This window comes from Cynocephalus volans, chromosome 7 (assembly GCF_027409185.1).
Source record: "Cynocephalus volans isolate mCynVol1 chromosome 7, mCynVol1.pri, whole genome shotgun sequence".
Classification (NCBI taxonomy): domain Eukaryota; kingdom Metazoa; phylum Chordata; class Mammalia; order Dermoptera; family Cynocephalidae; genus Cynocephalus; species Cynocephalus volans.
In genome coordinates this window covers 125,536,271-125,562,989 of record NC_084466.1, presented here as the reverse complement: position 1 = coordinate 125,562,989, position 26,719 = coordinate 125,536,271, and the positions used below count along the sequence as shown (strand labels likewise).

At 39.0% G+C, this 26,719-nt stretch overlaps 1 protein-coding gene across 2 annotated transcripts in view; it reads left to right on the top strand.

Annotated features, from left to right (window-relative positions):
* The window catches only part of LOC134382559 (cytochrome P450 2C19-like), a 46,223-nt gene extending 22,282 nt beyond the window's left edge, over nt 1-23,941 (top strand). For both annotated transcript variants that reach the window (XM_063103217.1, XM_063103216.1), the window contains 4 exons: nt 6,793-6,934; nt 9,843-10,030; nt 21,727-21,868; nt 23,760-23,941. In XM_063103217.1, coding sequence (XP_062959287.1) covers nt 6,793-6,934; nt 9,843-10,030; nt 21,727-21,868; nt 23,760-23,941 — 654 coding nt within the window. The remainder of the gene's footprint in view (nt 1-6,792; nt 6,935-9,842; nt 10,031-21,726; nt 21,869-23,759) is intronic.
* The last annotated feature ends 2,778 nt before the right edge of the window (nt 23,942-26,719 follow it).

Here is a 26,719-nt window from a genome sequence, read left to right as displayed (position 1 = left end):
AATATTATCATAGAGTGGATGCTTCTTTTGTCACTCTGAAATGGGCTTTGTGGAGAGACGTCTTCTTTTTTCTTTATCTCTGCTGGTGACTCTCCTTGTATCAATGCTCTTCAGTGGCTGGTGGACCATCTGTGTGGTGGTTGTGGCATCTAGCTACTTTTGCAGCAGCCATGGTTATAGTGGTGGCTGTGGTGGGCCACCCTCATGGAGGTGATGTTTTGGGCATGCTCCTTTGTGCTAGAGCAGTATGTCAGGTTGTGGGAGGGGGGTCTGGTCCCCTTCTCCAAGCCTTGGGTCACCAGGCAGGTCCCAAGGCACTGGCATGGTGTGCCTGGTTGTGGGAGTGGTTCCAGTCCACTTCTCCATGGGTTGGGTCCCTGGACAGGCCCTGAGGTGCTGGTGCAGTCCCTGTTTGTGCGAGGGAGGTCTGGTCCCTGGCTCCATGCCTCAGGTCACCAGGCACCCCCTGAGATTCTGGCACAGTGCGCCTGGTTGTGGGAGGGGCATCTGGTCCCCACTCCATGTCTCAGGTAACCAAGCAGGCACTGAGGCACTGGTGTAGTGTGTCTGGATGTGGGGGTGGGGTCCTGTCCACTTCTCCATGACTTGGGTCCCTGGGTGGGCCCTGAGGCACAGGTACAGTGTGCCTGTTTGTGGGACGAGTTACTGGTCCATGGTTCCATGCCTGAGGTCCCCAGGCAGGCCCCAAGGGGCTCGTGCAGTGTGTGTGGTTGTGGGAGGGGGGTCTGGTCCCCTTCTCCATGATTGAGGCCCCCACGTGGTGCCTTGTGGTGCTGGCAGTATGCCTTGATGTGGGAGTGGAGTCTGGTCCCCAGCTCCAAGGCTTGTTTTCCTGGGGGTACCCTGAGGCACTGGTGGTGTGAGTGGTTGTGGGCAGGGGTCTGGTCCCTGACTCCATGCCACATTTCCCCTGGCAGGTCCCAAGGATCTGGTGGTGTGCCTGGGCTAGAACTAATTTTTTGTCCTTTGCTTACTTCTAAAATGAGGGAACTTCCTGTGGGAACTAGTACTTGAGCTGTGTAGTTGAGCTAAATTGCTGCTTTGCTGCTGTTTCCCTAGGGAAGGCTTTTTGTGCAGCTCAGAGTTTAATGGTTGGCCTTGTAGTTACTTCTGGCTTTCTAGAAACTGGGCGCACCTGGGTTGTGTAGAAACTCTGATCTTGGCCTGAGTTTTATCATCAAACTGCACCCCATGCAATTGTGCATTCCTGACCAGTCTTCTGTGAGTGGTCCTGTGCTGATTGGGGGGGTGGGTTAGCTGTCCTTGCTGTGTCCCAGTGTTCTCCCAGTGGGCCCGTCTCCTCCACTGCCCATGCTCCAAACATTTCCCATGGGATGGGCCCAGCACTGTTCTCTTGCAATGACTTACCAGCCTCTGAATGGCTCCCCTTTTTCAGCTGTTCTGGCTTCTCGCTCCTGTGAGGGTCCATGGGAACCTTATTAGTGGTCTTGCTGTCCTGGGGGCCACCAAGGCCCTCTTATCCCTTGCTGCCTCCAAGTAACTCCATCTGAAGGGCACAGTTGCTGCTTCTGCTAGCTCCTGCTCCATATGCTCAGCAGCTCAAGCCTTAAAGTGACCATGGCATGAAATACTCAGAGCAGTTTTCACTTTCTCTCATTGTTGTTTCTCCCACCCTCATGAGCTCCATAGGTCTCTCCTCCTTTTTCCCTGAGCTCTCCTGGCTCCAGCTTGGCTGATGTTACAGTTTTGTATTTGTAAGTTGGTTGATTTTTGAAAGAGAGTGATGCTGAGGACCGTCTATTCCACCATCGTGACCAGAACTCCAAAACCCTAGTTTTTGAAGGAAAAAGTCCCGACTGGTCAATTTGCTGAGACCAGCAAATTGCACTGCAACATAGTGCACTGTCTCCAAAACTACCTGCCATGGTTCTGGGATATAAGGAGTGCTAGCCTCTATGAGGGGTGTTCAAAAGTTTTCAGAAAGATTCTATTATCTCTTAATTCTATTTTTTCACAAACTTTTGAAGCTCCCCTGCATGTGAGATGCCAAATTTTCTAAAATTTACCAGAGACATTCTTTATCAAGCTTTATCACTCCCCTGAAGCTTCAAGTGTTTGACAAGATTCTAAATGTCCAAAATGGTATTTTTAGACAGATTTTCTATACTAGTGGCATAATTAATGGCTAGTTTGTTGGAAGGAACTATTCCTGAACTTTCTGATATATCATCTTGGTCACATTACTTCAGTAATGCCATCATAATAATATTAGTGTTTCTATATATGACAGGGAATATCTTTCCATTTGTTTAGGCTTTCTTTAAAGTCTTGCAACAAGTATTTTATATAGAGTAGCTTAATCATAAGTTATGTGTGTGTAACCGTTAAATATCCAAATTAATTTCAATAGATGCAAATATTAATATTGGTTTATGAATGCATTGCTTTTCTTACTGACTTAAGAGTAATTTTAACTTAAGCTCAGAAAACTGTGTGAAGCTGATATTATGAAGGGAGATTAATGTTTTTGTCAGCAAGTACATGTGTGGAGAGGGTTTAGTTTATTTTAATGACATTGATTAGATAATATTAGATGTCCCACAGGTCACCTGGAGATTATAAAAGCATCATTAATTTAATGCTGGCCTAGGACCTAATTCGAAAATAAATATTTGTATATTACTAATCCTCTGTACTCAATATTTAAAACTTCCCCCTTGTTGTCAATTCTCTGTCACATCTCCTTCTCAGTCCTAAGCTAAACTTACTTCTCCATTTCAACTACTCTCTCCCAACATCCAATTTATGAGAGCTCCATCCAATTAGTTCCTTAGCCTTAGCACCTGCATTACCCCTATTCTCCCCTTTATTCCATATGAGCTATTAATACCTGAACTTTCTGTCTTCTTGATTGTAATGTCTCTTCAATCTGTATATTCCTATTTATTCCTGCACTTATCCCTAGATCTAGTTGCGTGCTACCTCTGGAATGCACCAGTGCTGGCCCTATTGTGTCTTTGTGATTCTATTTCTTTCCGTGTAATCCATCCTAGGTTTTGCTGCCATATTACTTTTTGCATAATTTCATAATGAATCTGCAGTCAATATTGAGCTTACATAAGTTTTTGGCAGAAGAAGAGAATTGCAAATTTTTGCATTCTTTTTTGTTTGTTTATATGAAATGAACTGTTAAAATGATTCTTAAGAATAAAGATATGACTTGCGGTCAAGATGGCAGAATAAATGGTCCCCAGCATCACTCTCTCCCACAAACCAACAAATTAACAGCTATGAAAAAGCAACAATAGCCAAACTGGGGCCACTAGAACTCAGGGAAAGAGGAGGAGAGACCTATGGAGTTCATGAAGGCAGGAGAAACCATAATGAGAGAAAAAAAGGACCTCTCCCAACATTTCAATCCCAGGTCACTTCAAGGCTGGCCCTGGTGAGCACATGGACCAAGAGTTAGCAAAAGCCACAGCTGTGCCCTTCATATGAAGTTGCTTGGAGGCTGCATGGGAGAAGAGGGCCTTGGTGGACCCCAGGCCAACAAGACCACTAACAGGGTTCCATGGTCCCACAGAGAAGTGAGGGTCCACAGACAACTGAAAAACAGGATCCACTCAGAATCTGGTGAGTCATTGCAAGGGACAGGTGCATGACCCATCCCATGGGAAGTGTTTAGAGTGTAGGTAGTGGGGGAGGTGGGCCCACCAGGAGAACATTGGGGCACAAAATGGACAGCTGATATGCCCTGCAATCAGCATAGGCCCACTCAATGTAGAATGGTCAGGAATATAGAACTGCAGGGGGTGAAGTTTGCTGAAAAGACTCAGGCCCAGACCAGAGTTTCCACACAATCCAGGTGTACTGGACCTCACCAGACCCAGAAGTACTTATAAGGTCAACAATTTAAACCTGAGCTGCACAAAATGCCTTCCCCAGAGAATCAGCAGCAAAGCAGCAATTTAGCTCAACCACGGGGCTCAACTGCTGGTCCCTACAGGAAGTTTCCCCATTTTCGTAGTAAGTGAAATGCAACTTAATTCCAGTGTAGAGTTTAAGTGATAGGACCAGTGAATAGTCCAGAACAGAACTGAAAGAAAAAATAAAATAGAACTTAAAGGAAAAACAAAATACTCACAGATCAAAGACAAAGTTTAATATTAACTCGTAAGTCTAACACCACCAAAGAACACCTATGCAACCTAGAAGGACCGGAAGCCCCCTGGACTTCCAAACTGGGGAAGGGAGATGGCCATAGGCCTCAGACACCCCCAGCCCAACAAATGCACCTAGCCCAGGGATGACGACTGAGCCACTGCAGGAAGCACCCTCGGCTCCCAAGCTGGGGTCGTGGAGGTCCAAGGACTTCAGCCATTTCCCCCCAACAACTGCATGCAACCCAGAAACAATCAAGCTTCCACTGGAAGCCCCCATGTCTCCCCTGATGGAATGATGGGGATTCCATGGGCATCAACCACACCCATCTCTCCTCCTCCTCCCACCCTATTTCCCTCCCCCTTCCTTTTTTCCCCTCCCCCAACTGCTCTGCAACATCTTAGAATGTAAAAAAAAATAATGTTAATAAATAAATAAATTTTCTTTAAAAAAGAATAGAGAAATAAGTCTTGATTAACCTATGAAAGATATATTTTGACATGAACTAACCAACAACTTGCTTTGATTCAATTTCTTTGTACAGTCTGATCTAATCATACCGACAAATATGGCTTTGTTAGCTATTGTATGAACATTATCAGATTTATGTCAATGTAAATTTTGTATCTGCAATAAAATGGTTTTGTCTTTGGAGCCCAGGATCACCTTTCATATTCATAATATCTAATAGAACTCTGGATATAAGATTGGGGCTCATTAAATACTGTATAATCATTAGCTGATTTCTAGAAACTTAAAATTCTAATTTCTTTTTTTCTCTTTTATTGAAGCATAATTGATCATATCTATTTTCAGGATACAACATTGACTACCATCACTAGTGTACAACATATTTTAACCAAATCGATATCATTATTATTTCATTACTACAAATCATAGTCTTTATTCTTTATACCACTTATCCAATCTCTCTCCATCCCCTTCTCCCCCCCCCCCCCCCCACTATCCTGTTATAACCATTGATTTGATCTCTACTTCTGAAAGATTCATGTATTGTTGTGGTCTTTTTCTCCTTCCTTCCTTTTTTTGTTTGTTTCTTTCTTCTTTCCTTCTTTCTCAGCACCCACTTATGAGTTAGGACATGTGGTATTTCTCTTTCTTTGTCTGGCTTATTTCACTTAACATAATGTTCTCCAAACTCATACATGTTGCTGCACATAGCAGAATTTCATTCTTTTTTATGGCTGAGTAGTATTTCATCATTTACATATACTACTATTTCCTTAACTAGTCATCTGTCAATGGACATTTATGTTGGTTCTATATTTTGGCTATTGCAAATAGAGCTGCAGTGAACATGGGAGTGTTTGTGTCCCTTCAACATGATGTTTTCCATACTTGTGGGTATATACCCAGAAGTGGGATGTCTGGATCATTTGGCAGTTCTATCTGCAGTTGTTTGAGGAAACTCCATACTGCTTTCCGTAACGGCTTTACTATTTTACGGTCCCATAAACAAAGTAGAAGAGATCCTTTTTCTCAACATCCTCTCCAGCATTTTTAATTCTTATTTTTATTGGTAATGCTCAGTATAACTGAGATGAGATGATATCTCAATGTGGTTTTGATTTGCATTTCCCTGAGGATTAGTGATGTCGAGAATTGTTTCAACTACCTTAAGGCCATTTGCATGTCTTCCTTTGAAAAATGTGTGTGGCTGGCTGCCTGCAGGGTGGGCCAGGCTGTTACTGTGGCAGTGGGCCCTCCTTGTGAGGGCAGTAGCTATGACAGTGCTGGTGGTAGACCATCTCTTCTGGCTCCTGCTCTGGGAGGCTGGAGGGAGTGTGCAGTGGCTTATGGCTGGGTGCTGGGTCATGCAAGTTGCTACTTTTGCTGGTTCCTGCTTGGGGCAGTCAGAGGGGGCTGGTGACTGCTTACAACTGGTTGCTGGGTTGGGTGTGTTCCTCCCTGAACTGGCCCCTGCTCCAGGTGGTGGGATAGGACAGGTGGTGGCTTCTGGTTGAATGCGAGGTCAAGAACTGCAAACTTTTGATTCAGGCTTATAACATCTTTCAAGATGTGGTACTAATTTACATACTTATATCAATTAATATTGTGTTTGTTTACAAATAGGATAAATTCTACTTAACAATGACTTAAACAAATAGTGAGTTTATTTAACATAAATACAAAGATTCCCATGATGGGCTAGTCCAGAGCTAATACAGTACCTTTGAAGAATCAAAGAGTCAAGAGTCCAATTTTTCTTCACCATATTTAGTATATAGGCCTTCATTATCATGGTTAAATCTTCATGTCCCAAGGTGATATCTACCCTACCTCCTCCTTTACATCTGTGTTTTGAGTGAGATGGAGGAAATAGAAGAAGGGGCACCAATAAGCTTCTGCTTACATCTTTTTTGGGAAGGAAATATGCTGCCTGGCTTATCTAGTTGTAAAGACCCTCATGAATGGAAATTTTAGGCAAGCAAGGAGTAAGGGGATAGTGAATAAGTTTGGGTGAACTGATCTGCATTCTCTGCCACATAATACAGTGTTTTGTTATAATACTGTATTGTCTAGATTCTGTGTTGGCTAATTTTATAATGATGTGAGTTATTCTGAATACACTGCAGTTAAATATACTGACAAATAATTTGTCAGATAATTGCATCAAAATGTTCCTAGGAAAAGCACAAACAGCATTTGGAGTTTACCTTTGAAAACGTGGTAATTACTGCACTTGATTTGTTTGAAGCTGGCACAGAGACCACAAGCACCACCCTGAGATATGGACTCCTGCTCCTGCTAAAGCACCCAGAGGTCACAGGTATGAACGCACTGATGAGCAGAGTGAATTTCAGCAAAGATGTTGGGAAGATCTTGCTAGTGTCCTCTATATTCTTTCTCTTAGAGAGGCTTCATTATTAAACTTCCGTGCTACCAGCTGCAATCTGTCCAAACTTAAGGATGTGATTAAGATGGGGCATGTTTGCAGAATATGAGAAGGTGACTGAGAGGAGTAAAGACAGCATGGCAGTAGGAGAAGGAATAAAGCTCTGGTGTCATGTCTGGATCTCATGGGAGGTGGTTTGTGGCAGGCAGAGCCAGCATCAATTGGCCTGGGTTTGCATATATTTTTTTATTATGAAAAGACCACTTTGAACAGTACGTATGTTCTTGCTAATTACTTTCCTCATTCTGAAAAGTCAATGTTCTAAAGCTGGGTAAATGTAAACTCTTCTCCTGAAAGTACCAATGAAATCCTAGAAATTTAGTGATCTTGTCTGAGATCATTTCTAGCCTGTGAAGTATTCTAAAAAGTTAGATTCATAAGAAAGATATTTATATTTAGGCAGAAGATGTATCTAAAGGAATTTTTTTATTTATTCCAGAAGTTTGTATCTGTAAAACTAGTATATGAAAAAATAATTTTTTGGGGGGGTCAATAATTTTATCATTTGTGAATAACTTTACTTTAGAAATTTGCCTTTAAAGAGTTCTAGTTAAGCAGCAGATAAGGAACATACTTTTTTTTTCTCCTGTGATCGGATTCCACCAAAATAATAATAACCTAATTACATATGAAATTTAGTCTTATTAAAGTCAGAGGAGAGGAGTGCTTGAAACATCCAACAACTCTTCAGCAAATTTCTAAAACACAGAAATCAGACTGGAGTGTAAAAATAACTCAGCAGAGGAGATGAAGTTATAATGTTAGTGTCAGAAGAGGAAGACATATGAAAGAAGAAAAGCCAGTCTGTGTCCCTACAGTCCCATGAGATTCCATATTTTGAAATAGCAAGTGTCAGAGAAGGTCAAAAATTATGCTGAAAAAGGAGGCTTTTCCTGTCCCAGTTCCATCCACGACTCCTTTTATCAGGTAACTGATTATCCCCCAAGGAAAGGGAGACTCAGTCTCTAGAAAAACTGTGTCTAAGGATCCCTATACTCAGGGACACTGGGCAGTGACAGAGAAAATGTGAGGTGTGGGCTGGGAACAATGGTTTGGTAAAAGTTCTGTCCTTGAATTCAGAGACTCTTAGCTTTTCCCTCCATCTTGCTTTCTGAAATTCAGCAGCCAGACATATCCTTCTGAGAGTGAACAGCTCTAGAGAAAAAAAAAGTCCTTCTATTTTTGCAGCTAACGAGAAAATTGTCTCTAAATGTCCAGCACACTGAATAAAATAAAAATATTCACCCCAAGAACCAGGGTCATGGAATTTAAGGACACTGAGATTAAAGGGGAAATCATAAAGACTTTTGGAGAGACATACCAGGTCATATATAAAGAATTAGGATTCAGAACAGCATCAAAATTCTCAAGCGTAACTATTGGCTTGTGTATCAACAGAAAAAGTGTAGAAAAAGGGTATTTTCAGACCTGCACATTTGCCAAAATTTTTACTCCCTATATTCCCTTTCTCAGAAAAATCCTGGAGCTTGTAGTCCATCCAAATGTCTGAAACAAGTCAGAAGTCATGGGCTCCAAGGATCAGGAGGCCTCATGTAGGAGAATGAGACTGTCAGGGAGGCTGCTGGGCACCAGGACTAGAAAACACCCTCTTCAGAAAGGACCAGGTGGACAATGCAGGTGTGAGGGCAGACACCAAGAACAAGGGAGAAGTGATGGATTTTGTGGTTTCTCAGTAATTGAGAAATAGGAGTTTCAAACATCTACCTGGGTATTAGGAAATAATTCTAACTCAGGTAATATAAGAGATCTTTAAAAAGTTCATGGAAAGATTCATATTATCTTTCAATTTGATTTTTCCATGAACTTTTTTATGCACCCTCTTAGAAAGTTACAAATTAAAAGAGAGACATCCTTAAGTCCAACAAAAATTTAAAAATGAAATGTATCCTAGTTGTCTTACCAGTGAACCATATATATGTAGTCAGAAAACATCAGTCATAAAACCATATTACGTAGTACTACAAAAAAATTGTGGACAAATAGAATGAAAAGATAATACAAATTGTTCCTAAATGTTTTGAAGCACTCTAGTATTCAAGAAACACAGTGAGTAGACCTGCATGTGTGTATGTGTGTGTGCATGTGTCTGTATCTGTTTGTGGGTGTGTGTCCAAATATAAGGTAGAGATGGAGATTCAAATATTTATCTGTTATATCAGGAAATCTTTACATATTCTCTAGAAATGGATAAGTGAAAAAATAGAAAATAGAAACAGATGGTCTTGATTCAGAAATATGAATGTATTTTTCAGAAGCTACTAGAGTACTCAAAGTGGCCACATTCGGGAAGCGGGAACATGAGGAAAGTACCACTGCAAAGTGCACACACACAGACACACAAAACACACAAACACATACATACACATAGATTCACTAGCAGAATTTAATTTTTAATCACCATAAATCATTTTGATATGAAATTAATATGATTCCTGTTTCTCTTTCAGCAAGAGTATTTTTTTTACCTAATTGTATGCTAACTTTATATTTGCAAACATTTCATAATTTCTATTGACATTACTTATCATATATGCTGTTATATATGTATGTACAGACTAATCTTTGTGCTTAGCTTATGGCATAAATATATGCATTTGTGTTATAGCAATAGTTTCTCTAAGTTTAGGAGTACTTCTGTTCATATAATTTACGTGTATAATGCTGTTAGGATACCCTCGTAATGCTTTATGTATCCTTGAATTACTAGAACAAAAGTGCCGTTTTTCTCCTTTTGCATCAGTTCTTCCTTGTGTCTTATCAGCTAAAGTCCAGGAAGAAATTGAACGTGTGGTTGGCAGACACCGCAGCCCTTGCATGCAGGACAGGAGCCACATGCCCTACACAGATGCTGTGGTGCATGAGATCCAGAGATACATTGACCTCGTCCCCACCAACGCACCCCATGCAGTGACCTGTGACATTAAATTCAGAAACTACTTCATCCCTAAGGTAAGCTTGTTTCTCCTATATTCCAACTCAGTGCTCTTGAAATTTCCAACTTCACAGTGTGGTTCCAGACCTCTACCCACACAATATGAGAGAAGAGCCAATTCATATGCATGGCAGCTTAATGGACTTTATGCTGTTTACAGTTTGTGGTTATAAAGCTTCATAAAAGGTCTTGGTACCTGGTAGTGTAAGTCTTCCAAATTTGTTTTACTTGTTTAATAATGTTTTGGCCATTCTGAGGTGTTTACATTTCCAAATAAATGCTAAAACTGTCAGTTTGTTATCAGGGTAACATTAAATCTCTAGATCAATTTGAAAATAATTGACCCCACGACATGTTGAATTTTTAAGTTCATAAATGTGATTATGCTTCCAATTAGGATAGATATGGTTATTATTTTATTCTACTTAACTTGTGGCTGGAATCACTGCAAAAGTGATGGCACACGAGTTCTCACAAGGGAGTGCCCCAAACTATCCCAAGATGGGGCTGCTAGGGATTCCAAAGAAAGAAGCACTAAATGCCAGGGTTATCAGTCCAAAGAATTTATTGGAGGAACTTATATACAGAGTCCTGCAGCATATCCTCACGACAGGCAGCAAGAGAAAAGAGATGTTATACTCAAGTATGTCAGCAGTGAGGAGGCCAAGGAATGGAGTTTACATGAGGGTTTAAGGAATTTGGCCAACGGGTGGGACCAGTTTCTTTTAGCGGTTTGGGTAACAACCTAGATATTTTTATCAGTACCTGGGAATGTTTAAGGCCCCAGCTTTGTTTCAAGCCTGCTGGGAGGAACCTGCTGCTGGCTGGGTCACAGAGAGTCGAGGCACTCTGTGATTTTTGGTCAGGATACAGAAAGAAAGCAGTAGGAATCGGAGGACCTTACAGTTAAGCTCCCAATTTATTTGAGCTTTCTTTTATTTTCTTAGTAATGTATTTTCAGTGCAGTGGCTTGCAAATCTTTTCTTAGGTTTTTCTGAGATAATATTTTTTGTTATAAATTTAGATAACAAAAAATGAACTTTTCCATTTATGAACTTATATTTAGCAAGCATTGTAAATTTAATAATCATTGCTAGATGTTCGTAGATTCATCAGAAATTTCTATGTACATTATCCTGCTATCTGAATTGATATTTGCTTTGTTTCTTATCTTCCGATTCTATTGTCCTTAATTTTTCCTTACTGCATTATTGCACTGGTTAAGATTTCCAGGATGATGTTGAATGAAGTTTGTCATAGTGTGCATCCATGTTTCATTTCTGAAACAGAAGCAGGAAGGGGTAGAGGTTTAACATCGAACTATGGAATATTATATTTTAAGTGAATTTTGAGAGATATGCCTTACCAGATTAGGAAAATTTGTCCTCTTGTCTTATTCTAATATGAATTTTTGTTCTGCAAGTGTGTCTAATTTTATTAAATCAATTCCTTGGTTCTGTTGGTATGATTGTATATATCGACCTCACTTTCCTTAATAAATATACATAAGTAGACACATACAGCTCTATTTGATTGGCTTCATATTGTTGAAGGCTTCAGTATTTATATTCATAAGAGATTTTGGTCTGTGATTTTTCTTCATCAAGATTTTCTTGTCAGGTTTCTGGTACCATGATATTACTGACCTCATAATATTAAGAAAGAAATGTTCTCTAATGTGGGTCTCTTTTTATTGCCTTCTCCTCCCCACAGTCTTCTGCTTGTGGACACTTACTTGTATCTTTGAAATGCATAGTAACTTTTGGAGAAATACAGGTATTATATATGAGAAAATTCAGAGTTTCTGATGATGTCGCTTCTTCCAGAAAGACTTCATTTCTCTCCCACAGGCAGTCATAATCATGTAACACTTCCTACCCTGATTCTGAATTGGACATGAGGTGAATACAGTCAAAAATTAACTGAAGGGGCTGGCCAGTTAGCTCAGTTGGTTAGAGCATGGTGTTATAACACCAAAGACATGGATGGGTTCAGATTCCTGAACCAGCCAGGTGCAAAAAATAAAATAAATAAAAAAATAGAAATTAACTGCAGCTGTTAGCTTACCTCTCTGAGGTTCTCCCATCTCTGGAATCTTGAAACCAATTTTTGTCTTAGAAGTTTAGAATGCCTTCTAATGTATGGTTTCTGTCTTTATACAGATGTTCTATTTGCTATCTATAAGCTTCTCTATACCACTTGAAGCTAAAGCATATTATACTTAAAATTAAAAATAATATAAATAAGCATTATGTTTTCATGGGGAAAAAAATAGGGAAACTGGTAAGGTCGCAGCTACTAACTAATGTTATCCTGTGGATAAGACAAAATTCATGATTCTACTTAGAGGTAATGGGACTTGCCTTGATAATCACAGATTTGGTACAAGGGTTAAGACTTCATTGCACTCTGTTTTCACCAATGGACACAACTAGAAGACTTTTGTCCCTTAATATTGGAGTCTGAGGTAATATTAATGAAAGTTGTCTTTCTTCCTATTAGTAACTAGATGGGAAACAGACTGAGGAATCAGGCAGGGATTGCCACACACTCACATCCACTGCATCAGCTTTGTGGGCTACTTGAAGGGAGTATTGCACCTGCTGAAGTCACCCATTCACCCCTTTACATGGTGGCCCCTGCAGTGTCTGGTGGCTTTTGAGCCTAGAATACCATAGCCTCTAGGAAATGACCCTTTCCCTCCCTTCTGCATGGGACAGCCCAGTATAAAAACATGCAACACTGCATGGCTGAATCTACCCTCTTAGAAATCAGGTAAATGATTTCTTCTACCATGGGCTGGAGCCACTGATCCAGGTGGAGATAGTGGTCTCAGACAGGAGTTGACAAGCTTTTTCTCTAATGGGCCAGATAGTATATTTTAGATATTTTATAACATGGAAATAGCCTTAGACAATGTGTCAATAAATGATAATGCTATCTTCCTATTTCCATGGAGCCTTAAATTTAAATTTCACATAATTTTCACAGGTCAGAAATATTATTCCTTTTGGGCATTTTTTCAATTTAAACATTCTGACATTATGGCCTATACAAAAGCAGGTGGCAGGATGGATCTGTGCATGTTGTTTGTGATTATCTGGTATAAGACATTCCTGTTCAGTAGAAGTTTGTGCAGTGATGGGAGTTGTATGTGTGCATTTGTATCCTATCTGAAGAAAATTTGACAGCACAAGGTCGCAGATACTTACTTTTATGTTTCTACAAATTTCATTGTTTTAGCTCTCACATTTAGATCAATGAGATATCGCAAGTTGATATTTATTTGTTGTATGGAGTAATGGTCATGCTCCATTTTCTTCCTTATGAAATACCAATTGTTTGTGTGACATTTGTTTATATATATATACTTTTATATTTCAAAGAAACATTTTCATGTATTGCTTGTTTAAAAAGATTAAAGGGATTAATTTTAAAACAAAATGATAGACCTTTTACATGATAAACTTAGAGGATAGGATTTCCTCCCACCTTTATATTTAAAGACTCCCACCTTTATATTTTAAATCTAAACAAAAGTAAAACTTATATACATACATATGTGTGTATATATATACTTATATATCTATCTAACTAGACCTCAGTACTTCAATATGTATGTCCCGAGAACAAGTATTTTGTCCTACATGATAATAATAGCATGAACGCTCAGGAAGTATCATAAACACAGTAAAAATATCCAATATATAGCTAATACTTAAATTATCACAATTTTTCCAGAAAATTCTTTATAGCTTTGTTTTTCTTTTGCAACTCATTATCCACTCAAGGAACAAGCATATAATTTGGTTATATTGTCCCTTTAGTCTGCAGTCTTCAAGAAGAGTTCCCTTTCCTTTGTTTATTTCAGTTCAGAACCTTGACCTTTATGAAGAGTCCAGGCCATTTGTCATTTAACATATTTCTCAGAAAACCCACTCACTACCTGCCTACAAGGCAGGACCCAGAGTGCCAACCTCCCATCCCAACTAGGGATGCTCAGGCAGTAAAAAGACTTTGGGAATCCCACCCACCCTTTCCCAAAAGGCTGGTCCCAGCACCTGCTTGCCCACCTCAATTGGCGATGCAAAATCAGGGAAAATGCCTTTGGGAAGCCCATCTACCCCATGCAAATTAGGCAGGGCACAGTGCCACTTGCACAGCACAATCAAGGGGCCCAGCACCAGTTCTGAAGATGTAGGCCATCCACAGCAACCACCACCACAGCTTCTACCACTGTAAGGACGGCTAGTCACTACAGTAGCAGCCATGACCACCTTGCAGGTTGCCTGTCCCATATACAACTACAGTGACAGAAGGAGAGTGGTGAGCAGAGGAGCCTGGAAAAAGAGAAGGAAGTCTTTCTGCTCAAAGTACATTCCAGAGTAACTGAAGCAGCAAGAAAATATGACACCACTGAAGGAATATAGTAATTCTCGACCATCAGAGCCAACAGAACAGGAAACTCTTGAAATAACTGAAAAGGAATTCTGAGTAACTATCTTGAAACTCAATGAGAAAGGAAAAGACTCAGTTGGACAACAAAATGAAATGTGAAAAAAATATCCAAGATATGAAAGAGGAAATTTACAAAGAGATTAATACCTTAAAAAAGAAAGTAGCAGAACACCTGAAACTGAAGGATTCACACAATGGAATAAAAAATGCCACTGAGAGCCCAAGTAGCAGATTAGAACAAGCACAAGAAACAATGTCTGACCTCAGAGATGGTCTTTATGAAATGATCCAGGCAGCCACACAAATAAAGGAATAAAAGAATTTTTTAAATGAAGAAAATAGAGAGCTAGCAGACAATCTGAAGCACACAAACATCTGAATCATGGGTGTTTCAGAAGGGGAGGAGAAAGGTAAAGGCATTGAAAATCTATTCAATGAAATAACAGAAAACTTCACAGATATGAGGAGAGATACAGACCTGCAGATCTATGGAGCTCAAATATCACAAAACAGACTCAATTCAAAAAGATCCTCTCTGAGATACTTTCTTGTCAATCAGACAAATCTCAAAGGCAAGGAGAGAATGCTAAAAGCAGCAAGAGGAAAGCATCAAATCATATATAAGGGAGCTCCAGAAGTCTGACTAACAGCAGACTTCTCAACTGAAACTCTACAGATGAGAAGAAAATGGGATGGCATATTCAAAAAGTGAAAGAAAAAAAATGCCAGCCAAGAATACTAGGCCCAGTAAGGCTATCCTTCAGAAACGAGGGAGAAATAGTGTATTTTCCAGACAAACAAAAATTGCAGGATTCATCAACACACACCTGGCTCCACAAGAAATTCTGAAGGGAGTCCAGTATCTAGAATAAGAAAAACAATAATCACTACCATGAAAACACAAGAAAGAACAAAACCCACTGGGAAAACATAAGTATGGATAAGAAAGAGAATAAAAGTAATCTCGTCATCTCAAAAACAACATCAAAGACAAATGGTAAAATGGCAAGAAAGGAGAACAAGATTTTTAAATCATGTAAACAAAAAGCAGTAAAATGGCAGGAGTAAAGCAATATATCTCAATAACAAGCCTAAATGTGAATGGATTAAACTTCCTACTCAAAAGATTCAGACTGGTGGATTGTATTAAAAAGCTAGACCCAACTATATGCTATCTAAAAGAGACCTACCTCACCTGTAAAGATGCACACAGACTAATAGTGAAGGGATGGAAAAAGATATACCACACAAATGAAACCCCAAACTGAGCAAAAATAGATATTCTTATATCAAATAAAATAGACTTTAAACCAAAAACCAGAAAAAGAGTCAAAGAAGGCCATTATATAATGATAAAGGGATCTATCCAGTAAGAAGACATAACAATCATAAATACATATGCACCCAACACAAGAGCATCCAGATGCACAAAGAAAACAGTATCAGAGGCAAGGAAAGAGATAAAAGCCCATGCAATAATAGTGGGGTTGCTGAACACCACACTCCACTGGACAGATCATCTGGAAAACAAATCAACAGAAACACAATGGATTTAAACTACACTTTTAGAATAATTGGACCTGGCAGATATCTACAGAACACTTCATCTAGCAACTACAGAATATACATTGTTCTCATCAGCACATGGAACATTCTCCAGGACAGGCCACAGTTAGGTTACAAATCAAGTCTCAACAGAAATAAGTAAATCAGAATCATCCCAAGCATCTTTTCAGACCATAATGGATTAAAACTAAAAATTAATAACATGTGAAACTCAGGACACTATATGAAGAATTGGAAATTAAACAACAGGCTCCTGAGCAACTAATGGGTCCAAAAAGATTTTAACTGGGAAATCAAGAAATTTATTGAAACTAGGGAAATTAAAGACACATCATATCAAAACCTGTGGGATACTGCAAAAGTGATAATATGAAGGATGTTATTGCAATTAATGCTCGCATCAAAAAAGTAGAAAGATTTCAAATAAAAAACCTAATGCTACAACTCAAAGAACTAGAAAAACAAGAACAATCCAATCCCAAAGTTAGTAGATGGAAAGAAATAAAGATCAGAGTAAAACTAAATGAAGTAAAGACCTAAAAAACAATACAAAAGATTAATGAATCAAAAAAATTGTCTTTTTGATGAGATAAAAAAATAGAGAAACCATTATTTAGGTTAACAAGACGGAGGAGGAGGAGGAGGAACAGGAGGAGGAAGACTCAAACAACAAAAACAAGAAATGAAAAAGGAGACACTAAGACCATACCACAGAAATACCAAGAGACTATTACAAACAACCACACATCAACAAATTTTAAAACCTGGAGGAAACAGAAAAATTACTGGACACATAAAAACTACCAATGCTGAATCAAGAAGAAACAGAAAACCTGAAAAGACCAATAACAAGCAACAAAACTGAAGCAGTCATCAGCAGTCACCCAACAAAGCAAAGCACAGGACCTGATGGCTTTACTCTTAAATTCTACCAGACTTTTAAAGAATTAACACCCACTTTCCTCAATCTATTCTAAAAACTTGAAACAAAGGCAATTCTCCCAAACTCATTCTGAGGCCAGCATCATCTTGATACCAAAACCAGGGAAATATACCACACACACACACACACACACACACACACACACACACACACACACACACACACACACACACACTCCAAACCACAAAACTTTATAGGCCAATATCTTTGAAGAACAAAGACCCAAGAATCTTCAACAAAATACTAGCATTCAGAATACAGCAAAACATCAAAACAATTATACACCATGATCAAATGGGATTCATCACAGGGAAACAGAAATCATTCAACACATGCAAGTCAATAAATGTGATACACCACATCGACAAAATCCAGGACAAAAACCATATGATTATCTCAATGAGATGCAGAAAATGGATTCAACAAAGTTCAACATCCCTTCATGATAAAGCCTCTCAGCACATTAGGTACAGAAGGAAATTATCTCAATGCAATAAAAGCCATATACAACAAATCCACTATCAATATCATCCAAAAAGGGGAAAAGCTCCAAGCTTTTTCCTTAAGAACAGGAACAAGACAAAGATGTTCACAATCACCATTCCTATTTAACATAGTTTTAGAAGTGCTAAAAAGAGTGATCAGGCAAGAGAAATAAATAAAGGGCATCCACACCGGAAAAGACAAACTCTCCCTGTTTGCAGATGACAACATCCTATATACAGTAAAACCTAAACACTCTGCCAAAAAAACTCTTAGAGCTGTGTATTTCAGTAATGTTGCAGGATACAAAATAAACATGTAAAAATTAGTAGCATCTTTTTGTCCAATAAAAAAATAGCAGAAAAAGAAATCAGGAAAGCAAGACTATTTACCATAGTAACCAAAAAAAATTAAATATCTATGAATCAATTTAAGCAAGACAGTGATAGATCTCTACAATGAGAACTACAAATCATTACTGAAAGAAATTAAGGAAGACACAGAAAGGTGGAAAGACATTCCATGTTCTTAGATTGGAAAAATCAACATTGTTAAAATGTGCACACTACCCCAAACAATCTACAGATTCAATGCAATCCCCCCAAAATATCAATGACATTCTTCAAAGAAAGAGAAAAATCATCCATATGGAAAAACAAAAGACCTCAAATAGCCAAAGCAATCCTGAACAAAAAAAAAAAAAAAAGAGAGAATTTGGAGGCATAAAATTACCTAACTTAAAATTATACTGCAAAGCAGTAGTAACCAAAACAATACAGTACCAGCATAAAAATAGACTCTTGGACTAATGGAACAGAATACAGATCCCAGAAATCAACCCACATACTTACAGACAACCAATCTTTGACAAAGGCAGCAAGAACATACACTGGGGAGAAGATTGCCTCTTCAATAAAAGGTGCTGGGAAAATGGAAAATACATATGTAGAAAAATGAAACTAGACCTGCACCTGTTGCCATGAACCAAAATCAACTCAGAATGGATGAAAGACTTAAATATAAGACCTGAAACTATAAAACTACTAAAGGAATACACAGGGGAAACACTTCTAGAAATAGGAGTAGGTAAAGACTTTTTGAATAGTAATCAGGGAAATGCAAATCAAAACCACTTTAAGATATCACCTCACCCCAGGTAGACTGGATATTATCATAAAGACTGAGAAAAACAAATGTTGGTGAGGCTGCAGAGAAAGGGGAACCCTTCTACACTGTTAGTTTGACTGTAAATTAGTACAGCCATTATGGAAAACAGTATAGAATTTCTTCGAACAATTGCAGATAGAACTAACATATGATTCAGCAATCCCACTACTTAGTCCAGAGGAATGGAAATGATAATGTCAAAAGGATATCTGCACTCCCATTTTATTGCAGCTCTATTATCATAAGCCAAGCTATAGAACCATCCTAAATGTTCATCAGTGGGTGGCAGGTAAGGGAATTGTGGTATATATACACAATGTAATATTACTCAGCCATAAAAAAAGAATGAACTTTTGCAACATGGGTTATTTTGAAAAACTGTCTTTGTGATCCGAAATTCTTTCTACTGTTTGCTCAAGCCTGCCACTCAAGCTCTCTGTTGTGGTTTTTGTCCCACAGAGTGAATCTTTCATTTCTCAGAGTTCTGCTACATTCTTTTTTAAGGTATTAATCTCTTTGTAAATTTGTTCTGTGATATTCTGGATATTTTTTCTTGTTTCTTTGTGTTCTATAATTGAATTTTCTCTTATCTCCATGAGTTTTCTGAAGATCAGTACTCAGAATTACTTTTCAGACATTTCAAGAGTTTCCTGTTCTATGGGATTTGGTGTTTGAGCATTACTGTACTCCTTTGGTGGTGTCGTATCTTCTTGTTTGTTTGTAGTTCTAGTATTTTTTCTTTATGTGTGGTAATCTGGTAGAGCAGTTGCTTCTTTTATTACTCTGTGGTTGGCTATGAGGATAAAGATTTCCTCCTCTATTTGCAGGCTCTGCTTGTGGCTCTTCTTTTATCAATGTAGTTGAGTGTGTGGTGGGTTGCCTATAGAGTGGCCCTGGCTGCTACTGTGGTTGTGAGCCATCTTTGTGGTGGCAGTAGGTGTGGCAGTGGCTATGGTACACAAATTTGGCTCCTGTTTCAGCTGTGGGTTGGTCTCTCTGAGGCTGAATTCTGGGTCCCCAAAGGCACATAGGACTTTTTTCACCTCAGTGCCTGCTGGGGCTGTGGGCAGGTCCCTCTGGGGCTGGAGTCTGTGCCAATTCTGCAACATGGATCATCCAGGAAAGAATTACACTAAGGGAAACAACCCAGGTTCAGAAAGAGAAATATCATGTATCCTCGCTCATAATTAGGAGCTGAATCCATAAATAAACAAATAAACAATATATATATATATATATACATATACACACACATATATACACACACACACACAGAGAAAGAGAGAGACAGAGAGAGAGACAGAGAGAGAGACAGAGAAGGAGGGAAACAATAATCCAATAATCACAATAATGCATTGAATATTTGGAAAGAGAAAACCTAACTGTGGTTATTAGAGGTGGAAAAGGGAGGGGAATGGAAAAGGGAAGGGGTTAATGAGAAACTGGTTCATAGAAACAAAAAATGATTATGTATTATAATGATGAATAAGCTAACTATCCTGATTTGACCATTGCACATTTTACACAACTACTGAAAGTCAATTTTGTACCACTCAAATATGTATAATAAATTATATTTGGGGAAAAAAGACCCCAAAAGCACAAACAACAAAAGTAGTAATAAATAAATAGGATTATATCAAACCAAAAAGCTTCTGCACAGCAAAGGAAATAATCAACAGTGTGAAAATGCCACCTACAGAATGGGAGAAAATATTTGCAAACTATACATCTGACAAGGGATTAATATCCAGAATTAACAAGGAATTCAAAAAACTACATAGTAAAAACCCCAAATAATGCAATTTTTAAAATGAGCAAAGGAGTTGAATAGACATTTTTGAAGGAAGGCATACAAATAGCCAACAGGTGGTTGAAAGAATCGTCAACATCACTAATCATCAAGGAAATGGAAATTTAAAAACATTGAGATAACCTCTCATCCAGGTTAGACTAGCTATACTCAAAAACACTGAATATAACAAATGCTTTTGAGGATGTGGAGAAAGGGGAACCCTTCTACACTATTGGTGGGACTGTAAGTTAGTACAGCCACTATGGAAAACAGTGTGGATGTTTCTCAAGCAATTGCGGATAGATCTGCTATAAATCCATTGATACCACATGTGGGTATATACCCAAAGGAATGGAAATCATTTTGTCTAAGGTATACATGCACTCCTGTGTTCATCACGACTCTATATACAATAGCCAAGATATGGAACCAACCTAAATGTCCATCGATGGATGACTGGATAAAGAAAGTGTGGTATATAAACACAATGGAATACTACTCAACCATAAAAAAAATGAAATTCTGACCTTTGTAGCAACATGGATGAGCTTGGAGAAAATTATGTTAAGTGGAAATAAACCCTGCATAGAGGGAAAATACCTCATGTCCTCACTCAAACATGGGAGCTAACATAGAAAGAAGGAAGGAAAGAAAGCCCACATTAGTGTGAAGAACTTGTAGAGGGAGAAAACAGACCTAGGGTAGCCAGAGCAGGGGAGTAGAGAGAGGGGCATTGGGGAGAGGTTGGGTGGAGGACCCAGGTAATAATTGCAACTTGAGGTGGTGGGCATGCTCATAGCATCTCTTTACTCATCACATCTTGGGGACAGGTGCTGACAGTCAGCCCTTGCCCCATGAATATGTATAATAAATAAAAATATAAATAAATAAAAATATAAATAAATAAAAATTTTCCTCAAGCTGGTTTTATGTGAATGTTTTCCAGACACTAGACTCTGGTTATGATTTTGGCAGGAAAACACCAAAGGTGCTCCATATGTCCCACTGAATCACATTGGTGAGGCGAGGGCACATGTCATTAATGTTGTTTTTAGTTATCCTATATTCCTCAAGTAATGAGATGGTTCCTGGTTGGAGGCCACATGAGAAAGATCACTGCCACTGGCCTTAAACTCATCCCTGTTTATTACGTGGTCTGGCTGGCTGGAAATGTCACTGCTCTTCTTTGGACAAAGGTTTTCTCCTCTGTAGATCAAAGAAAATGAACCAAGTGATTTCCATTGCTTCTTTCAGATCCACAACTTTTTATAACTCAGTTTACCTGTGTCTGTTCATTCCAGGGCACAACTGTGTTAACATCACTGACCTCGGTGCTTCATGATGACAAAGAATTCCCAAACCCAGAGTTGTTTGACCCTGGACACTTTCTGGATGAGAGTGGCAATTTTAAGAAAAGTGACTACTTCATGCCCTTCTCAGCAGGTAATAGAAATTTATTCCTATTGGTACTTCAGTGGATAAGGTCACTTTTTGGGCTCAGTTGGAACTCATGTGATGCTTCCTCTGGGGCTGGTAGAATAGCTCACAGTCCATGATCAGGAGCACCACTCCCAATGCCCATGCACTTTTCCTGTTCATGATACATCCAAATTATTAGGTCAGATTAGTGGTGCTTGGTGAGTTGACCTGGATCTTCCAAATTGAGAAAGCTAGAGTATAGATTGATCAGGTTCTGCACCTAGATATAACACTAAGGTAACCAAGATCTCCTCTTAGAAGGTGAAACTCATTTAGAGTTTCCTCACCTGCCATGGAAAGGTTCCTAACTCCCCAGCTTTGAGTATCTTCTGTGTGGTGTACTCCCAAAACCCACTCCAGGCTGTCCAACTATCCACAAACACACAAAGTGCACCACAGGGCCTCACACCTAGTTAGAGAAGTAAATGAGTAAACAGATCATTGTCATCCAGTAGGGTGAGTTCTGTGAGAGAGGAAAGCAATGGTGGCTGGTGGGGTAGGGGGTTGGGGAGAAGCTGCCTGTTTCTTGAACTGTTATACCTCGAAGAGAGGCATAAAGTTGAGTAAGCATCATTCTAATAGCAGAAATGGTGGGCCGACCCCGTGGCTCACTAGGGTGAGTGCGGCACTGGGAGTGCAGCGGCATTCCCGCCGCGGGTTTGGATCCTATATAGGGATGGCCAGTGCGCTCACTGGCTGAGCGTGGTGCAGAAGACACCAAGCCAAGGGTTGCGATCCCCTTACCAGTCACAAAAAAAAAAAGAAAGAAATGGCATTTGAACTGCCTTAATGGGGGCAGAGAGAACGGAAAGAGGCATGGTATGGTGGTAATAAACCACAAGAGCAGAACATTTACTGTTCGTCAAGACTGTCTGAATTTCCAACAAATAGCAACAGGCTCAGGGAAACAGGGGGAATGTGGCAGGATACTCTGCAATAATTTCAGAGCACTCTGCTCTTCCTTCAGTTATGGCCATATGTCTTGGATGTTGGATCTCCACAACTGCAATGTGTGTGTGCTGAGACTCTGGCCATGGAATCTTCTTTCCTTATTCTGTGACTTCTGATGTCAGCTTTATATCTGGCACTGTAAACACCAACAGAGCAAGGACAGAGAACTCTCTTCAAGAATTCTCATTTTAGCACAGTAGAAAAAAGAAATAAGTAGAGAATAATGATTCCAAATGACCCATGCTTCAATGGAAGCACGCGTATGGTATCGAAGAAACCCAGAGAAGGGAACATTTTACTGTTTGAGCAAATAATAAAGAGTGTGGATAGGAACTGAAATTTGACCCAGGTCCTCAATGCAGTATGAAAAAAGCACATCTTAGCCAAAAGCATTAACATGAGTTAAAACTTGAAACTGCATGGTGTGTTTGAGATTAATGAAGATTGTGTGTGGCTGGAGCTGAGCACACAGGATGTGAGAAATGGAAGGAAAGATCATGAAATCAGACTAGGAACAGAAAACACAAGAATGTGTGTGTTATTTAAAAAAAAATACAGGTGGAAACAAAGTGTCAGAGGAGCAGTTATAATGTGGAAATACGTAATGAAGTGTTTGGCATGGAGCTGATACTGAAGAAATATTTGTTGAATGAAGGATGCGTGTTAAGATCAGATGTTAGATGGGTGACATGTGTGTCTGTTCTTCATTCATCTGCCTATCAATCCATGCTTCTAGACATCCTGCCTTCTATCCATCTTTTTATCCATCCATCCATCCATCCATTATTCATCCAATCATTCATCAGTTACCGTGCATTCTCTTAGTGACTGTCACAAACACAGTGTTTGTCAGAGTCACAGTTACACACATGGAGTTACTACCCTCTGTGTTTGTTATTTTCAGGAAAACGAATTTGTGTGGGAGAAGGCCTGGCCCGCATGGAGCTGTTTTTATTCCTGACCACCATTTTACAGAACTGTACCCTGAAATCTCTGGTTGACCCAAAGGACCTCAATATCACCTCAATTTTCAATGGATTAATGTATGTGCCGCTCTCATACCAGCTCTGTTTCATTCCTGTGTGAAAAAGGGCAGACTTTCTGCGCTGCTGTGCTGTTGTCTGCACCTCCCCTTGGGGCATTGTCCACCTCCTTCTTACTATAAGGGATGCCATCTCTGACCTCTCCTCTGGCATCTCTCCATTCCCTCAAGATCTAGTGAACATCCAGCTTCCACGAAGAAAAGTGTTTTATGTTTGACTGCAAAAATATGTCTGCTATTTCCTGTACTCTGTAACACTGGTGTTAATCAACACATATGCTAACACTTATCTAATGCTGAAGCTATTAATATGCTATCATATATTTCTGAGAAAAATAATTTTTATTTGACAGTTTAGAGCCGTTTTTCCTCTCCGTGTTCTAAATAAAAAGCATTATTAATTGCTGGGTCAGTTCTCAGACTTTCCTTCTTTTTTGCATAATGCAGTTAAGAAATTAAAAACAATAGAGTCTCAAGAGGCCATGCTGTTCCTCATAATGATCAGCACAGAGAGGGACAAAGGGGACAAGGGTAGAAACCTCTGTATGCTGAATATCACCTGGAGTTACTGGCGCTTTGGATTTCAGAGAGACAGAAACTGTGTCCAGGAGCAGCTCCCACCTGTAGGGAAATATTGAGAGGATCAGCCATAAGGAGCAATGTTACTAACACTTAATGTAAGTATGAAGTTTTAGAACTCATGCCCCTGCTTTGATTTAGTGTGAACACAGAGTAAAGATTTGGAATATTCTTTTCACTTCTTGTGTCCAAGTTAGAGTAAAATATGGTTTTGTATTGTTAATCAAGGTTTGGAGTGCAGTTTTTATCTTTTCAAACAAGAGCAAAACCCCTGAAAGCCTCATCAGATTTTATTATTCTTTTACTTCCCTATGCATGCTTTATTCATAAAATAAATGTGATATTAATCTGATGCTATAGCCCTCAAATCATTAGCCTCAAGACATCTCTTTAAAGCACAGATGACAGAAGATCTTACACATGTCAAATTCTTGTCATCACTTTCCCTCCATTCTGTCCTGGAGTGTATGAGATGAGAAGTGGCATCACTCCTTAGCCTTTCCAAGCTCATCTCCCGGAGGAAGCCACCATGTCATGCGTTTTAAGGCTAATGTGTTAGTGTATAGGTGCACATGTGTATCTGTATGTAAGTGCACATGTAAACACATACACATAATATATGAGGGCACTTCAAAAACTTCATGGAAAGATTGTGTTATCTTTTGATTCTATTTTGCCACAAACCTTTTGAAGTACCCTCATATATATACACACACACATATGTATGGGATTAAATGTGGTTCCTTATAAAATTAGGCTCATACTACATGTATTTTTCTCAAGCTTGCTGTTTTTCTACAAAACAATATGCCAGGAAAACCACCAGGTTAGTAGAAACATGGCAAATGTTTCTAATGAACAACAGAGAAGAGAAAATGAAAACAGTTATTAAACATGAAAATAGGTTAAAAGTGAAAATTGCAGATTAAAACTACATTTCATACTTTTTAAACCTACTTGACTGGAAAATTAAAGTATATTAACATAAGTGCTGGTAAACTTGTGGGCAGGCAGGCACTCTTGTACACTTACTGTCAGCTTCTCATTGAGGCTTATCCTGAGTGTTTTATTGGAACTTGTAATCTCCCTTTCAATAGTACCTGCTGCTTCAATCAACTTCTGATTCTCCTCACACTGTTGCTAGTATTTTGTGTGTATTATGTTATTTAAATAAGTTTGGCTTAAAAAATAAAGATGATTATCTTACAGTTCTGGAGTTCAGAGGTACAATATCAGTTTCACCAGGCTAAGGTGTCAGAAGGACTGGTTCCTCCTGGAGCCTCTAGAAGACGATGCATTTCCCTGACTTTTTCTGCTTCTAGAGGCTGCCGATGCTACTTGGCACATGACTTCGCATCATTTCAATTTCTTACTTTGGTACCACATGTTTAAGTACTGACACTTACACTCTTATTTTCCTGTTGTAAAGATCATTGTGATTACATTAAGCCAACCTGGATAATCTGCTATAACATGTCCATGTCATGATCTTTATCTTACTCACATTTGCAATGTTCCTTTTACCATATAAACTAACATAGTCACTGGTTCCAAGGATTGGGATATAAATATTTTTGCTGGGAGATGAGGTCATTATTCAACATACCACACTATGTTATTAGCCATTTTACCTCCAAACAACTGTGGTTAGATTTTATTATATATCTTGTTCAAGGTCACATAACTTGTAAGTGGCAGACACAGAAGTTGAACCAAGGATGTCTGGCTGGAAAGCAGAGGTTCCTAACCAGTTTTATATTAACTCTTTTTTCATAATATTTTTATTGTACTAAGATACATATAACATAAAACTTGCCATCCTAACCATTTTTAAGTGTACAGTACAGTGGTATTAAATGCATCTATAATGTTGTTTGAACATCACCAACATCAACCACAATAAATTTTTTATCTTGTAAAACCAAACCTCTATACCTGTTAAACAATAATTCCCCATTTTCCTGTCCCATCAGCCCCCAGCAATCATCATTCTATTTTCTGTCTCTATAATTTTGACTACTCTAAGTACATCATATAAGTGGAATCATTTTTTTTTTTCTCTTTTTAGACTGGATTATTTCACTTAGCATAATATCCTCAAGGTTAATCCATACTGTTGTTAACTCTTGATATGCTTATTATTTACTGGGTTTTTTTCCCCTCCACTTCAATAATTGTTTTATGGTCAGCTCTGGTTTCCTGGCACAAACTTGGTCCCTGGTGGAATCCAGCTCAGTGATCTC